We start from the raw sequence: 18,642 nt of genomic DNA, 5'->3' as shown, positions 1-18,642 counted from the left end.
TCTCTCAGGCTGCAATTGGCTACGAATTCGGCTCTGCTTTCAGTTCAGTTTCAGTCTTTTAATGGTGCTCATCGGCTGCGCGTTTCTTTCGCATTGATACGCTTGACTTTGCCGCCTAACAAACTAATAAACAAAAACAGTTAAATAAACACTTTGTCTCGTGTCGCGTTTATCTGTGTGTCTGTGTGTTTAACAGAGTGTGAGTTGTTCTGCCTGTCTGTGTCTGTGTGTGTGTGTGTACACACGGTGCGCCCTCATTGTGCTCTCGTGCACATGAAAATTTCATTAGCCGCAGAAAAGTGGAAAATCCAAAAACAGTTAAAGCACAAATAAATAATTAAAAATCACTACAAGTGAAATTGCCAAAAAAATATAAATAAATAAAATAAACAACAAATTGCGAAATCCCTGGAAAGCTGCCAAGAAAAAACAAGCAAAGTAATTTTGACATATTATTATTATTATTTATTATATTATTATTTGATGGCCGTTTAATATTTATGCGAATAGCGGCTGCCAGCGTCTGTCTGCACTTTCTTCTTGCCTAGAACCGGAAAATATGCCAATATGTGCACAAGTTGTTGGCCAGTCAGTCGAGTCGAGGCCGCGCATCATCAGCCGGTCAAGCGTTCCGGCCAGACCAGACCAGACCAGGCCAGGCCAGACCCGACCAGCCTGGCTAGAAGCGTGCGCGCGCCCAGCTAGCCACCTGCCCGGTTTGAGCACCAGACATTGCGGCACAGAAGCTGCTCCCTCTCTCTATTAGTGTGTGTGTGTGCGTGTCGAGCTGAGGAATTTTATGCAGTGGCTGGTTCGTTTATTTCAGCCAGCTCCTACATATTTACAACTTCATATGTGAAGCTTCTACTACTACTTCTTTTTTTTTTTTTATTGGCCGGGAGGGTGGTCGTCTCTGGACTGCCCTGCTCTGCCGTTGGCTACGCATTCAGCCAAACGTAACGAAAACGCAACTGCGCTTCACGCTTCAGTCGCAGTCGCAGTCGCCGTCTCCGTCGCCGTCGCAGCCGCAGTCGCAGTCCGGGGCTTGGGGCTTGGGGCTTGGGAGCAGCCACATTAGATGAGCATCAAATCCAACACAGAAGTTGAAAAGCGTTGTTAGTTAGTCACTGGGTACAGTAGAACTTGGCTGCGATGGCCAACAGTGGCAAATGCCAGCTTTAATTACATTTTATATGCCAATTGCAAATTGCACGTAAAATTCATTCAGCCAGGTGAACAAAGGAATTTTAATTAAAGAGCGAAATGAAAAATAGCAAAATATTTATTGTTAAGCTAACTTTCTGGTTAAGTAAAATCAAAATGATTTTATAAATTGGATTTCCATCAAATGCTTTGCATCAAAAAACTTGTTAAATTACAACTTTTAGCTTTTTAAAATGCAAATAAGTTGTTTTGTGCCATTAAAATGTGTCACAAACAAATCTCGCCCGAAATTGCATAGTTGCTTGGTCTATTGTTGAAAATTTAAAAGCAAATTAATTAAAAAGTTTTCGGATGCAACCTTATCGAAAGCTGCAACATTTTTGTTGAACCCAAGCGAAAAGTATCTTTTGGTGCGTGAATCGAAGTTGGGATTGGCTCGAAGCTAGAAAAGTTGCTGGATATGCGACATGGACTTTCTTTGTAGTGGAGTCTAAGCATAACATAATTCTTTTTAATAGACTTTTTATCAATCGACAGACTCACTTTTTTTTACCTCCATTCGCGTTTTATTGATGTTATTTCTCTCTGCGCGCTTCTGTGCTGATTTTTAAGTGTGCCGTTTGCGAGTTTTATGTTGTGTCTGGCTGCATTTTGTAACCTGGTTTTATTGCTGCCATAACATTTGCCGCTGCCTCTTGTGTGTGTCTAATCACTCGTTGCAGAGCAAGCGGAAAAACAAAAAACACAAAAAAAAACCGAAGAAGTAGAAGAAGTAGTAGAAGATCGATGCACAAGATACATTAAGTATTGGACACACGAGTTGGATTCTGACATGTTTACATAGATTGTATTTTGTTTTGCGCCGTGTGCTTTGTTTGTCCGCCCAATCGATACGTTTACAGGGTGTTGCGGCTGTAAAAGATACAAATGTATCTTTAAGTCATTAGTCGTTGAATTTGCAGGGTGCTGCGACTGTAAAAGATACAAATATATCTTAAAATCATTAACAGATACGTTTACAGGGTGCTGTGTGTCTGCAAAAGATACAAATGTATCTGAAAGTCATTAATCGATACGTTTACAGGGTGCTGTGTGTCTGCAAAAGATACAAATGTATCTTAAAGTCATTACACACATATTAAGACATTCTCAAGGCAAACACACACTCACGTGGATGGCCAGATGTGCGTTTCGCCCGATTTGACCTCAGCGTTAATAACAAAGCGCCTGAGTTTTTGCCCAAGTGCTCCCCCTCTATTGTATTTGAAATAATTGTTTAAACATTGATTGAAAGATACGCTGTCGTCTTTGTATTTATTTATTTGTATTATTTTTGCAGTTTTCAGATCGCAAGATAATCTCTTTTGTTGCTTTTAGAACAACAAGCTCGACCTTCGCCAGAGTTTAAAGTCTTGACCCCAACTAGCAGCATTAATTATGACGCTTGTTCTGCGTCAAATGGCCATAAATTTAATCGAAATTAAACAATATTTTGAGAGCAGCATGTTCACAAAAACATCCGCAGGCAAAAGCCGCAAAACAACATAAACAAATAAATCCAGAAATCTGAGAAAAGTGCCAAACCCCAATGTCTGAAAATGTGAGCATGCTCCATGAAAGATTTCGTCAAAAAGATTAATCAGCAAGAGGCGACGTGTCTCGCATATAGACAAAAGCCCAATTGCCGCCTTGGCCATATCTCTGCCAGCGGAAATGTCAGACACGTTAAGTGAAGGAGACACCAGCTAGATAATATGTATAGAAATTAACGAAGATATCAAACTATAATATATGAAATTGAGTCTGTTTGCTGCTTCTGCTTCTAATTGAAAGCCTTGCAGCACATACAAATGAGCTACATTTGGGTTCGGTTACGTTCGTGACGAACTTTTTATTCAGATCGCCATATATATATATATATATTCTTCTTGTATTTGCATGTTTTCATAATTCTCATAAATATTTATTTCTGTCTTAAATAACCTTTTATTGTGGCTCAATTATTTATATTTGCAGCTTGCACATAATTAACTAATGAAATGCGGGCTTTAACGCAATTAACTAATTTATCAGAGAGTGCAATGTGAAAATAAACATTGCCAGAGACTTGAGTTTGTTGTCAAAAAAAAAAAAAACAATAAAGCGGAATTAAAGACGTTTAAGGCAAATGAATTGCTTTTGACAATTGTGAAGAATAAAATAGCTATTCTTTTGTTTATACTTATAAACAAAAAAAGTTTTTTAATTTTGTAATATTTTGTTAAGCAGACTTTCAAATTTTTTAAGTTTTGTAATATAATTTATAAGTCGAATGGACAGAGACCGCACTCGACTCGACTCGACTATTGATATGGATCAAGTTCAAGATCAGCCTGTTACATACATTTGCACACCAACATTATACCCTTTTTACCTATTTTCCAGAGTATACAATCAATCAAAAACCTTCATCTCTAGCAAATCTCTCTGGCACTTGCCACATTTTTTAATGCGAAACATAATCTAACTATGTTTTTCATCGGTTTTCGTATATTGACAGCTATTTCTCATTATTTTATTTAAGAACTCAAAATGGCTGTTTGGAGCTACATTTAACTAGGCCTTATGCAGTACGGCAAGCAGAATAATTGTTAATATTTGATTTTCAAGCTGAAGAGTTGTTAAACATTTCAATTTCACGACCCAAATCCAAAAATTGTTGGCATTATGTATATTTTATGCGGCCTAGCTGGCAAAATGTCAAAGTAGCGTCAACTGCCTGATAAATATTTAACCAGCTGTCGGATGTCAGTCAGCATGTTGACGTTCAGATCAACGCCAGCCGGATATTAAGGCAATTAAAATTTTGCCAATTGGCCGGGTCGATACATTTTTTGGGCCTGCGATTGAAAAGCAGCTTTATACAAATAAATATACACCCTTTACGAAACAGCTGCCATTTCTTTGTGTATATAATAAATAATAATAATAAATATATTATTTTCGCTGATTTAAAAAGAGCTGAATCAATGGCAGGTGTTTCAATATCAATCCAATTAAAGCTGCGGTCAATTACAGCAACTAATATATATGCTATATATTCATAAAGTATCGGAGAAACCAGAATTTTTATCAGGCGCACATAATCACAGACGGTCAGATAATGGAGCAGAGCCGAACTGAGCGCACGTTCCATTGAACTTTAACCTAGTGTCAGGCGTTGGCAGACGGGGCGTATGTGTAATGTGAGTGTGCTTCATAAAACTGTATGTCCATACACTTGTCGAGGGTATAACAACTTTGTCACTGAATGTGTAACGCATAAAAGAAGACTTCCTCATAGGAAATATATATATTTTTTCTCGATCCTCAGGCGGATCGGATGTCTGCATCTATGACACAATACAATATAATATAATATAGTTTTTGTAATATAATGTAATATATTCAAACAAATAATGTCATATATGTCCAAAGGGTAATAAGTCTGCGACTTGCCGTAGATTGCAATTTTCCCTTGTTTATTTCTCTTTTTCTTTTTAATATTTACAAGACATCTTTATGTACATATTGATAGAGTGTTGCATTGTATCAATATTCGCAGCTAAATGCATCTTGTGCGCTAATCGTGCAGTCGAGCCCACACACACACACACACACACACACACATTGCTGCTCATGTGTGTATGTGTGCTGTGGGCATATGGAGATGTGTGCTTGACGTCTTTACGGCCTCCATCATTGCCAGGCGACCGACAACAGCCGTTATGTATAGCATATAACTGCATATACACACACACACATACATACGTAAATAGCTTGCCGCATTCATAAATAAATAAATAAACAGCCAAAGCCGCGACCTCACGCCCCACGCCCCCGCCCCCGCTGCGAGGCGTTGTTTGCGTGCATTTTGCGTGATTTTCGTGATTTGTGCTGGTCACAACTTGTGATGAACAACTGCCATTCCCCCATAGCCCACCCCATCACACAGCCCCTGCCCCTGATCTCTTTCGCTCTCTCCTCTCTCTCCTCGCGTACGCCAAGTGCAAAGCGAGACCCGCACAATTTCTATTGCATTATTTATCACAAACGTCGCTATTTATAGATATCGTTCATATTGTATACATATTCTGTGTTACGCCCTTGCATAGACCGGGTATAACACATTTGTCACGTTTTGTGTAACATATTGAAATAATCATTTTAGACATATTTACGTGGCCAGAACTGTTCGCTCTTGAGATTATATGTTCAAACCTGATATATGTATGATATGTGTTCATGTTTTGCACCAAATTTTAATGAAAAACTGAAATTTTTTATCTATATAGAATCTATATTCTATGAAATATATGGTTCATAACCTTCAAGGGTATTTAAACTTCGGTCCTATCTTTTCTTAAGTTCTTTCATTTTATTGCCTTTCGGTTCACATATAGCGCGTACAACATATTGTGCTTCTATCGCATTCGACTTTGTTAGAGAACCTTAAACCTGCCTCCTCTCGCCCCTCAGCCACACCATTGCCATTGTACGGCTTTGACTTTGAATTGCGTCTGAGTTCGGGGAGTTATGTTTACATTATCGATTGGGTCTGACGTCGGCATCGAGTTCTACAGCTTTGACTTTGATAAAATGCTGCTGCTGCTGCTGCTGCACAGTTCCTGATAAGTCGTGTAAATAGTGCACTATATCAGCAGGGCCTTAGATGGTTTGTTATAAGGAAATGAAATGTGTGCGTTTCTCAGATAAGCATAGATAGTTTCCCAGAACAGCTTTGATCGAGGCAAAACATTTCTGACATCAAAATAAACCTTGCCTCGTTTTGATTCCCTCTTTTATTTTTTTTTAAGTGGTTGCATACATTTCTAATGTTGTCCAACGAAAAAGTTCCCACAACTTAAGTTGACAGTGTCTCGCAAAATGTCGGCCAAAAATCTTTAGGCCAATGACAAAATCCATCTATTTATAAACAATCTGGCCAGCACACACACTGAATGCTCAGAAATGTATTTGAGAACTCTCGCACACCTATTCGAATGTTTGTTTTCCATCAACGGACTCCATGACGCAATCTTGCGCCGCACAAAAGCATTGCGCAAACAATAAATTAAGCAACAAATACGAAAAATTGGCTGGAAAACACAGTCGTTTTTTTCTTTTTTATTTGTCTTTTTCCCGATGTCAAGTAGGCTAGAGCAGAGTTTTTTTTTTTTAATTTTTATTATTATTTTCTGAGAACAAGCAATTGGCTGGAAAAACTTTTTGGCCAACTAAATATGGCATGACAATTCATTTTGGCCATTTGAATATGACTCCATTAGTTCTGGCCAGGGTCAACGAACTTGGCGCACTTGACTTGACAGATTGACTAACTGACTGACTGACTGACTGAGTGACTGACTGAGTGAGTGGCGGCCAGCCTATTGGCCCGGCTACTTGACACCGCACAGATCGTGTATCTCGTAGGTGTTTTCACTTGTAATTATTTAGCCATAAGCCGCATTTTTTTTCTCTTTTTGGGTTTTTACAGCCCGCAGCGTAACCTCATTTAGTTTTTTTTTTTTTTCATTTTTTCTTTGTTTCATGTGCGCAAAATTGATTAAAGCCATGTTGCGGGGGGCCAAAGAACGCTTTTGAAATGAATAAGCAATAAGGCAAATTGGCTTTTTGAATAACACAAATATATATGTATATATATATATACATATAATATAAATTCGTCTTACACAACGTTCTCGAGCCCGAAACCCAAAACGCAGCTCAACCGAGTCGCAACGTCCATCGAACTTCGACGGGAACCTGATCTTATTGCTTTCCTATATGGACATATATGGACTCATATACTGAATGATTGTGCCTTGATTGTGGAAATGTTTTCTGTTCAGTTTTGCTCAGTTTTCGGTTTATTTGTTTTTAATTGAATTTATTGCGCTGAAGTTTTCTTCTTGTAGCTTTATTTTTTTTATTCTTCGTGTGGGCTGAATGAAAAACAACAACAATTAGCAGGAAATGCGGGCTTGCGTAGGTTGGAGCTGGCGTTGACTTAAAAATATTCCACATAGAGAAAGGAAAATTGAGAAAATTTATGAACACAATGTCAATGGGGGCTTAATCTTATATATTGGCTTTTATACATCTTTTTATATGTGCCTCGTTTCTGTTTTGCTATATTTATATATATATGTAGATATATAGAATATATGTTTATTAACAATATATTTAAAATTTATGTTAATTTATTAATATATTTATAGAATAATATTTGTTTATCCATAAAAATGTTAGCCTAAAAGCAGGAATAATACAGGTAATTTTTACGAACACACTTAACTATTATATATATGTGTGTGTGTTTGTGTGTATGTGTGTGTGTGTGTGTGTGTGTGTGTGTATGTGTATGTATGCATTTATGTATATATGTATGCATGCATGCTTGTTTCTTAATACAAAACGCAGACGAAGCTTGTTTATCGCTGTGCTGCAAATTTAAATAAAACGAATTTCTAGCAAGTGCTCTCCTCCTCGATTCTCAAGAATTCAAGTAGGCTCTGCAGTTTTTCATGCTTAGCTAGAAGTGGTGTTTTTTTTTGGTATTTTTTTTTTGTACTTTTTTTGTTGTTTTTTTTTCTTGTTTTTTTTTTTGTTGTACGTATGTACATATGTACGTATATACATATGTACGTAGGTATGCGTGTAGGTTTGTATGTAGTTATGTATGTAGGTAGGTATATAGGTATGTATGTAGGTATGTATGTAGGTATGTATGTAGGTATGTATGTAGGTATGTACGTATGTATGTACGTATGTATGTACGTATGTATGTGCGTATGTATGTGCGTATGTATGTACGTATGTATGTACGTATATATGTACGTATGTATGTGCGTATATATGTACGTATGTATGTATGTATGTATGTATGTATGTATGTATGTATGTATGTATGTATGTATGTATGTATGTATGTATGTACGTATGTATGTACGTATGTATGTATGTATGTATGTATGTATGTATGTATGTATGTATGTATGTATGTATGTATGTATGTATGTATGTATGTATGTATGTATGTATGTATGTATGTATGTATGTATGTATGTATGTATGTATGTATGTATGTATGAATCACATTTCTACCAAGCAAGCTTGGTGTCTGCGTTAAGTGTGAAACACGTCTTAAATGATGTTTCATGTAGATCATTAAAAATCCATTTAAGCGCGAACCGTCACACCCCAAATCTCTCCAGCAAGGACGAATTGACGTGCACTTTCATCACATAAGGTAACTTCAGTGAAAACTTCAACTACCTAGCTCGTACGGTGTGGGCTGCGCGTTGATCACCAATCAATCAGTCAGGTCAAACACTTTTATATATAGAGATTATATTTATTACGGGTAATCGTGTGCACAATTTCGAATTTAATTTATTGCTCAAATATTTTTAGCAATGAAAGGGAAATTACAAGGAGATTTAACCTTATTCTCTCGTTTTAATTATTGATAAACCAATAATATTCTATATATATTTGAGTAACTTCACTCAACTTATTCCACTTTTACCACACACATATCAAGAATATTTATTTTTATACCCTGAACCCATTAAAAATGGGTATAAGGGTATATTGTATTTGTGCGAAATCCAAATGTATGTAACAGGCAGAAGGAAGCATCTCCGACCCCATAAAGTATATATATTCTTGATCAGCATCAATAGCCGAGTCAATGTCCGTCTGTCTGTCCGTCCGTCCGTCCGTCCATATGTATGTACGCAAGGATCTCAGAACCTATAAGAGCTAGAGACTTAAAATTATAGATTTAGATGCTCCTAGTTCCCGCGCAGATCCAGTTTGTTTCCGATAATCGATAGCTTACTCCGTTTCCAAGCAATCGATAAAAATCGATATCGATATCCTGTTTTTTGGGCAATTTTGGTAAATAATAAGAGCTAGAGTCGCCAAACTTGACATATAGCTTCTAAAATAGAATATATATATGCATTTGATGTTGGAAGAAGAGGGATCAGGGTATACCCTAGTCGGGAGCTTCCGACTAGAACCTTTTACTTGTTTTAACATGTTGAAGCAACAATTTGCCCATTGAACATCAATTTCGATGGATAAAAATTGTAGTGTAAAATATATAAAGGGTATCTCTATGTTATCAATTTCTTAGCTACTGCATTTCTTTATTATATAACATTTTAATGTCCATAAAATTGCATCTGAACTTTTGTATCTGTATCTGTCAGTCGTCTATTAGCGACTGATTTTGATAAATAGATTCATTTGGCTGCCAGCACGTTTTTCTAAATTTTTTTGCCGGTTTTTTGTTGTTGTTTTTTTTCTGTTTGTAGTCTGCCGATTAATTTAAATGTATTCAAGATAAATTTGCGCATAAAAGACTCAACACAAATGCGCAAATATTGGAATTCGCGCCTATAAATTAGCATACATCAAGCGGAGGGAACGCTTGCTGCGGGGCTGGGCGCACACAGATCAATCAATCATGATTGAGGTGTGAAGAAAAAATCAGAGAAAATTCAATTGCCATTGAAAAGTGTTTAATTTGCCGAAACAAAACTTTTTGCGTTGTTCGATGATTATTATCATTAATATGATTATTATTTATTGATATTTATGAGTATTTATGGAAATTTTCTATGGCCTGAGATTGTGGCAGCTGCGGGTTATCGCCCCGTTTATGTAATGCGTCAGCTGCTGTAATACAAATAAAATATAATTTATTGTAATGTCTACCTGATAAGCTGACGCATGAAAAATAATAAGTAATATTAATAGACCCGATTCCAAGCCCAGTCTAGGCTAGTCAAGTGTCAGGCATACATATATAAAATGCTTGAGCTTGGAAAATATATTCCTGATATCTCTGGTTTTTATTTTCCAATCATAAACATTTGCATACACAAAACTGGAATATTTGTGTATGCTTCGTATGGCTGGGTATCTTCTTTCTTTACATTTCACATTTCACTTTTCTCAAGCTGAACAGCTGAAAACCTCTTATGGAAACTCGTATGAATGAATTTCGAATTTCAAAATCAATATCCCTCTCTCCCTCTCTCCCTCTCTCTCTCTCTCTCCCTCTCTCTCTCTCTCAGATATCCGTGTTCATGTGAGCTGCAACTGGTTTTCAATATGGGTTAATGCCACGCTTGGCTTTGCCCCGTTTTGACTTAATGAACTCATTTTCAATGCCTTATCATATTTATTCCTCTACACCTCTACACGATAGACTCTTTCTTTTGCCTCGACCATTTCTCAGTCGCTTTTGCTATTTGCATTTCTTTTGTATATTTGATTTCGTTTATGTTAATCTATGTTCGGTTTTTTTCCCCTGGCTTAGTAAAAGCTTACGGACCATAGTTCTATGTTTTGGATTCCATTTCAATTTGAAATAAATGCCACAAATACACAAACCGCAGTCTGCAGTCATTAGCCCAATTTAGGACCGTGCGCAAGTTGGGCATAAAAAATAAAATACACACATTAAACCCATAAAACCGCACAAATGTTCAAATGATGCGAAAACTTAAGTCGCAACGCCCCAAAAACAATTTTTTTTTTTTGGCAGACACTCAAAAAACACTCGGAGAACTGAGATACAACGCAATCCAGAAATAAATTACAAGCAGAGAATGAGCCAAACTAATTTTTGTTTACTATTTTTATCGTGGAATCAGGTGCTTGTAATCTATCTGAAAGCTATGTTATATTGTTTTTAAAGAGCATATTACTTTTTTCATATTTTCCTAAATTTTAGGAAGATTTTCAAGATGGAGTCTTAAAAATTTCTAAGTAATGAGAAATTATCCTGAGTTTCGAAATTCAAAGTTAGGATATAAAAGAATGCACACAGAGATTTTTATAAGCTGCTCTCTAATAAATATAATTTATTTATTTAAAATTGTTAAAAAAAAAACTCAACAAAATAGCATTTTAAAAATTGGCACAATCCTGTTTAACAACAGCTTAAAATGGATATTCTCTCGATCACATTCCGCAAGCTGAATTCAATATATGATATGATATACCCAATAAAAATGTGTAAAAGGGGTATATTTTTTTTATGGTAATGTATATCATGCTCCGTTTCCAAGCAATCGTTAAAAGTCAATATCTAAATCTTGATTTTTTAGGCAAATCTTCTTAGCAAAAGTTTAAGTTAGATTCTCGAATAGTCCAAATCCAGAAGAACAGAATTCATACAGGATATCTTAAAGTCAGTCATTTTATCATTAAAGGCTCTTCCTTAATGAACTCTTTTTGGTTTGTGTACCATAACACCATAAATGGACACAGCTATTAATCTATAATTAAGCGTTTGTGGTAATTTCCTTGAAATTAGCATAGACTTTTTGCGCCAGGCCTTGTCGATAAATCGCGATTTGTGCACCTATGTATATATATATGTGTATATATATATATATCAAAAGTGGCCACAACGAAGTCGTAAAAGGTCTTAACGGCAATTGCGCCACTTCTCGAATTTGTGGCATGTGATTTGCATGTTTGCCATAAATGGACAACAAGGTGGCAGGGGGGGCGCTATGAGTGTGCCATAAAAGATGACAGGGCGCCCGCTGGCGTTCAGATTGGACGATGCTTAAAAATCAATTAGATGGAAGCTGTCGTTACCCATTCGTTCCTTTTTTGGCATCTGCTCTTCTTCTTTATTTTTGAATGCTGCTCTGCTTTTTATTTTCGAGTTTTTGTTCTCGTAAATATGATGGCTCATCAAATATGCGTTTTGTTAATTGGCTCGTGTTTCGGTTTGACAAAGTATAACAAAATTTGATTAGCCTCAACTGATTGAATATTAAGGGTATTATATTCTTCTTAGGGTAACTGAAACATTATGAATTATATGATTGCTGAATTTTAATCCCTGTTGGGGTAGTATATATGAACTCTTGCTATTATGTTGCTCTTATCTTTGATGACATTCTACTTTTTTTTTACGTAAGCTGATGGGAATATTTGAAAATTGTTGATGCCTGAACATAGCTTTAGTTTAAGGCTCCTTTCGTAAAAGATATTTATTTAAAGGAAACGAAAATTATTTCAAAAATTTCTCGTAGTTTCTTGTTTCTATGGGATTTCTTAAATGTGTTTAGCTGATATCATTTTAGGATTGCGGCTGATTACATTTTTATGATCATGATAACAATGGGAAAACAACATTTGTTTATCTATTTGAATATCGGCAAATGTTTAATATAAATATAGAAAAGAAATGATAAGTCAGAAGAGCTCCCAATTTTGTCAACGCTGGAATATGTTTTCAACAAGTGTTGGGAAAAATTCCAAAAAAAACGTATGCTCTTAAATTTAGCCAATATAAACATTTTTACACTTTTTTAATTTTCAATTTTCCAATTTTTCTATTTACGATTAAAACCCTATAAATAAAATCGTGTGCTGTTTAGCCAATTCCGCTTTAAGCTCTGCTAATGCCATTTAATCTCTCTCTTGCTGTCACGGCAATAAACGAAAAATGTGCTCAATTTCGCTATTTTTATTTATAACATATTTCAGGCGAAAAATCTTTATTTTTGTCGCTGACATTTCTAACGACTGCATATGTCTCTATACAACCGAATTTCGTGGCCCAAAAAAAAACAGCAAAAATGTCAATGGCAACAGGGACAACACGAGCCTGGCACCAATTCTGAGCCCAAGATACGCCCAACTGAGCCCACGCACAACATGCCAAACAAAGCTACAAAAAAAAAAAAAAAGATATTCAATTTTGCCGCAAATTGAATTGAAATAGTTTTGACTGTTGGCCACACTGCATTTTAGGCCAAGCGTACACACTGGCAGGCTGTGTGTGCATGTGTGTGAGTGTGTGGCAACAGAAAGGCAAAGATTTCCGCATGTAAAGAAAATAGAAATAAAACAAAAATAATATTCCACCGACCATTAACTATAAATAACAATGCTGTTGAGTTTTTGCTGAGTTATGTGCACACTTCTCAGCTATTGCTATCTTTTTCACACCATTCAATTGGGCTGTTTGCTAGGTGTGTGCGTGTGTGTGTGTGTGTGTGTGCTTGTCTGGCGAAATCTGATACGAGATTTACTTAAGAGTCATAAGCAATTATGAAACATGTCAAAGCAAAGCAAAGCAAAGAGAGCGAGAGAGTGGAGTGAGGAAGGGGGTAGGAAAGAGGGATGGTGGGAGAGAGAGCGAGAGAGAGCAGAACGGGTGCCACAGCAGGTAACACGAGACATTTGAAGGGGGGTAAATTTTGCTTGTTTTGGGCTTTTTTCTTTTTTTCGGTTGTTTGCTTGTGCTTAAATATTTCTTGTGTACCGGAAATTGCCTGAGATCAGGCCTAATTGTGCGGTTCCGTTGGCCCAGTGTGTAATGCATGTTATGTGTATTACGATGACCGCTCGACATGATATGATAGCATTTAGCAGGCGTTTATTCAGTTCTCAGGCGCTGCGCTGATTTATGCGCTGTTCGTGCCGCTCGTTGCTTAAAACGCGTCGCTTAGCTTTAGCCCTAATTGTGGAATGTGAGAAATTGTTTTGCATAGGAAAAACTTAACTGCGGATTTTTCAAAGATAAAAGAAAAACATTTGACCGTTGACTTTAGCTTGGCGTAGTTTTAAAGTACATGGCAACTAGCTTTATTATTATTATTATTGCTTGCCACATCTAACGTTGTGGCAGCAACAACGGCAACAAGAGCTTTGCATAAATATGATGTTGCAATGGCCGCTAGAAGAAGAAGCAGCAGCAACAGCAACAGCAAAACATGCAACACGTTGCATGCACACTACAATTGCTGGGTAACTATGAACAAAAAAAAATTGTAACAACATTGTAACTGTCGACAGACGCCGCAGTTTTCCCACCCCACCCCCTTACCTTGCCTCACCTGTGCAACGTTGCGGAAACTTCCGGGATGGGGCACATGCATAGTTTCACCTGTGTGCTCCACCTGCCTTCTTTGCCAACAACTGTTTTGATTCAATTTAGCCCGTGCTTTCGTTCTCCTGCCTATTGGCTAATTCGTTGTGAAAGGAAATGTGACTAGCCTCAAATTAGAGAGTCCCTCCCCGCCCCGCCCCCTATCAGCCTAACCCCTACCAATACCGTGGCCAATTTGGAAATCTAATTGCATTTCAAATGCACTACAAATCAATTAACTAGAACTGACCAATTTCCATGTCCGCCCAATTAGAAATTAAAATTGGCATTTACCATAAGAATAAACAAATATTATTGGAAAAGTCGGGAGTACTGAGAACCCTTAGCCTAGTCGCAATACTTCTTCTCCAAAATTAACAGGCTCATCCATCATGATCTTCATATATACCAACTGATGCACATTCTTCAGACTCTAGCTCTAAGGCATATCTATCCTATTTATTTATATTCACATCACCTTAGATATTACAAAGTATTACCATAAAATTCTATAGGCACTTCTTTCTCGGAAAGGCCGTGAATAAATCTTATGGCTAAATACTTGGTACTTCCCTCTGAAGATATGGTTCATGTACTTATACTTTGTTTATTAGTATTTCTTTTACTGAATGATTCACACACAACAAGCAAACGGGAAAAACTTTTCTACTTAAACGCAAATAAAGAATTAAGTGCAAATCATATACCTTATACCTACGAAATCTAGTTTCAATTTTGTAAACATTTTCCCAATCAATGTTTGTTTGCACAGCTGAAGAATAATATTTGTTTCTAAAAACAAATTTGATTTCTTCATGGAATTCGGCCTTAACAGGAAATACGGGAATTGGGAATACGGGAATAGAATTGCGAATCTAATAGATTATTGCAATTGCAGAACTACCAACTATTTAACTTAATTAACTATTAAGAATTTGTTTTATTTAAATTATAATAAAATCAGGTCCACAAAACCAAGGGAAATAGTCTCTAGCTCGTTCGGTTCGTAAACCTGGACCAGAATTGTTGAATATTTTCTTAAAATTTAGCTTTACAATTATATTTATAGTTCGGCTTGTAAAAAATACACTGGCTGATCTTTTTTTTTTTTTTTAAACAAAGCGGTTCCTCCTTGAAATGGAGGATTATAATCCCTAACCGCGATCTGCCAACAACTCGAATTGTCTGCCTATAATGCCATCGTGGATATTTATAATTTTGTTTTAAACCAACTCATCAACGTTCTCAGAAAATTTAGTTTAAAGTAAGAATTTATTGAACTCGTCTTAGAACTTGTGAATAGAATAAACAATTTAATAAACAGAAGCTCTTGAATAGCAATGAAAACCACTAGGAAAAAGTCCATGTACCTACTAAACCAAGTCAAAAATAGTATGTCAACATTTTTAAAGAATACTTTCTTATTTTAATATGTGGTTCTGGTGTTAGATTTCTGTATATTTCACCCAAGTTTCTAGTTAGCTTAATTCTTTATTTGATTTGTTTAAGTTTCGCAGCAGCTTGTAATTTTCAATTGAAAACACTTTCCGATGTGGATAAGTTTTCCAAGTGCTCTCATTTATCTTCATCAAGGCAACAATTGAAACTTTGCAACTATCAGTCGACAGTTGTCCAGCGGAGGCATGTTCCTGCTCACAAAAAGGTCAAATGTCAGCCGAATCGGTGGAGCTTTCATTACATGCATTACACATTAATTAAATTAACTGTGAAACGTGGACAGGCAATTATTCCTTTTCGCTTTGTTGGCATGTCAAATCTTGGCCATAGATAAAGCCAGAACAAGTCCAGCAACAGCCAAACAATAAAAAAGAGCATGAATCAGAGTCTGACTTTATGGGCACAGAGACAGAGCCGGGCCAAGGCAGAGGAGTAGCTCCCTCTCTCCCTCTCTCTGTCTCTTTCTCTGCCTGTGGCAAGCTGTGGGTGAGTCATCGGGAATTTGAAAATGCCTTTGGGCCAAAACGGGCATTAATAACTGGAATGCGTATGGGTATGGGCCAAGCAGATCGAACGTGCCTCTGGTATATGACGCATGAGGAAAGCAGCGCCCGGCTGCAATTGCATAATATTATAATTAATTCATCAGTTAAAACATTTATACAAAATTTGTTTGCAGTGCATTTCAAAGATCAATTTCTGTTCGCTTTCAATTGCAGCCACGCCAATTAATTGCGAGTTCAATCAACGCAAAAGTGTTAATTAATAAATAATAAAAAAACAACTGATTCGCGGACAACGACTAGCAGTGCATACAGCTCTTGGAAGATGCAGTGCGGCCTGGAGCAGATGAACGATTGCGAACGCTCGCCGAACCGAACAAATCTGCGGGTCAACTTCAATGAGAAGGGCGCCGAGGTCAAGGAGCGACGGGAAAAGTTCCTCACCGCCAAATATGGCTCACATCAGATGAGCCTGATCAGGAAGCGTCTGGCCGTCGAAATGTGGCTATACGATGAGCTGCAGAAGCTCTTTGATCCGCCGGTAAGATGACAGCTCCCAACTGACTCGAGTCGAGTTTCTTATATAAATTGCTTTTGGGGTATTGCAGAGCGAGGCGATCGATGTGGATATCGATGAAATCTTAGACATGGACACAGACGACATAAGAAGATCTCATCTTATTGTAAGTATTCCTTTTATTAATCAATATTTGCAGATAAATAAATTAAATAAATTCTCGTCTCATGCAGAGATTATTGTCAGTCTGCAAACGCCCGCAATCGGACATATCGAAGTTCATTGGCGATTTATTGGATCGCGCAAAAACGCTGTAAATCGCCGGCTCTTCAATAAATACAAAATATAATAAAAAAAAAATAAAAAAAAATAATAAGAAAAGAAATCATTAAACATAATGTAATACATATATATACTAACATATAATATGCAAGCGAAATACAATTTACTTTTAAGTTTAGCTGCTTTAAGATCCACACAAGAACAAAGAATAAAACCGAAATATCATTTTTTTTTTATTCAGAATTTTTTCATTTAGGACTTTTGCTTGTTTGAAATCTGTATTTGCAAAGTTTAGTCTTAATTTAAAGAACACACCGATAAAATGCATCGTTAGCCATAAGAATACAAATTTAAATCATGACTTCATCAATTTTGTGATGATATTTCATAAATTAACAAATATATATATATATAAATATATGTATGTACATTATACATATGTGTATAGTAAATGGCCTGAAACTAATACGAAATTGTTTATTTGTAATGCAAAATGAGTTTTTTCGGAAAGCGTGTGTAGTAAAAACTAGTAAAACAAAGTTCAAAAAAAAAAACTACAGTAAACACTCTGGTTGTTGCAAATGATTTTGTTTTTTGCCTACGTCTGCTTAATTGTATTTGTTTTTTTAACAAATCATTAAACAATTTTCTATCGTAATATATGTTATTGTCATGTGCTTGAATATTGTAGCTACCCGAAAATGATTTGAATAAAATTGTGTACAAGACGATATTTAATGGAAATGTTTGTGTAAAGTAAATCGAACACGTAAACAAAGATGTAAGCTCAGGTTCACTGCCAAAACGTGGAGTAGGAATGATGCGAAAAAAAAGCCGCTAAAAACTAAAATTAACCGAAAGCAAAAGTAAAAAAATAAACAAGAAATTGTGCAAGATAAAATATAAAAGCCGGGCAAAAAAATAGCATTAGTTTTTATTTTTATTTGTTTTTAATTGTATTAAAGGAACTTCTTTAGATGTTCCAGTGAGCCGACAGTTGCAATACATACACAATATTTGAAGCACAAAGAATTTCATAATCTTTAATTTTCACAATGTAAATAAAATGTCAAAGAAACTCAACACAATACTCCCATTAAACTCAACATAAAGCATAAAATGAATTTTGAAAAACTTCCAATCAAATTATTTGTAAATACCTTGATGAAGCATTCGAGATCTTCACTCCACGACATTCTTTGTAGTAGTTATTAGTACTTACTAGCAATTGAAATCTAACATACAAGTATTTTAAATGTGCTCAACATGGCAAAAGCAAAAGCAACATACATTTTAAAACACCATTTTAAGCACTTTGATAGCTCTTGAAATTAGCGGATAATGCACTCTTCTATGATACTATATTGTATGCTCTATTAATTATGCCCACGCATAGCATAAGTAAACTCTCTAAACATGCTCTTTGCATAAATATAATAATATTAAAAACACATAAATCATTTTAGGTGCTCATTTAGCCAAACACGCATACTTAATTCAGCATTATATAGCTCCAAATTTAAACATTTATACATTATACTTAATCATGCACTTTACTCTCGTTTAACATTGACAATTGATGCAAAAATATGGAAAGCAAACAAAAATACACACACGCTATGGCATACGGAAAATACGGAAAGCTGTAAGGTATGCTTAAAGTATTTAATAAAATTTAATTGCTTTAGACAAACAAAACAATCGAATTGTTTAATTAACGAGCTTAGCCTTAAAGATTTAAAAAGCGATAGCTCTTGGCGCTTGCTGTAATACATTTTAATCGA

The 18,642-nt window shown here is 36.0% G+C and overlaps 1 protein-coding gene across 1 annotated transcript; it reads left to right on the top strand.

Moving 5' to 3' along the window:
* Positions 1-43: 43 nt before the first annotated feature.
* LOC6629236 (protein phosphatase 1 regulatory subunit 14B) lies at positions 44-17,591 on the top strand. Its single transcript, XM_015173015.3, has 4 exons — positions 44-438; positions 16,276-16,600; positions 16,668-16,742; positions 16,810-17,591. Exons 2-4 carry the CDS (start codon positions 16,385-16,387, stop codon positions 16,891-16,893), a joined length of 375 nt encoding a protein of 124 aa, XP_015028501.1. The 5' UTR covers positions 44-438; positions 16,276-16,384; the 3' UTR covers positions 16,894-17,591.
* Positions 17,592-18,642: the final 1,051 nt, after the last annotated feature.

This window comes from Drosophila virilis, chromosome 4, assembly GCF_030788295.1.
Source record: "Drosophila virilis strain 15010-1051.87 chromosome 4, Dvir_AGI_RSII-ME, whole genome shotgun sequence".
In the NCBI taxonomy this organism is placed as follows: Eukaryota; Metazoa; Arthropoda; class Insecta; order Diptera; family Drosophilidae; genus Drosophila; species Drosophila virilis.
The sequence above is the reverse complement of the archived record's forward strand: the minus strand, read 5'-3'. Positions and strand labels throughout refer to the sequence as shown.

What these genes read in the sequence shown, in the direction of transcription:
- LOC6629236 (XM_015173015.3), top strand. Translation starts at nt 16,385, where the DNA reads ATGCAGTGCGGCCTGGAGCAGATGAACGATTGCGAACGCTCGCCGAAC. An exon ending in AGAAGCTCTTTGATCCGCCG is followed by an intron (nt 16,601 to 16,667) that starts GTAAGATGACAG and finishes GGGGTATTGCAG; the next exon opens with AGCGAGGCGATCGATGTGGA. An exon ending in TAAGAAGATCTCATCTTATT is followed by an intron (nt 16,743 to 16,809) that starts GTAAGTATTCCT and finishes CGTCTCATGCAG; the next exon opens with AGATTATTGTCAGTCTGCAA.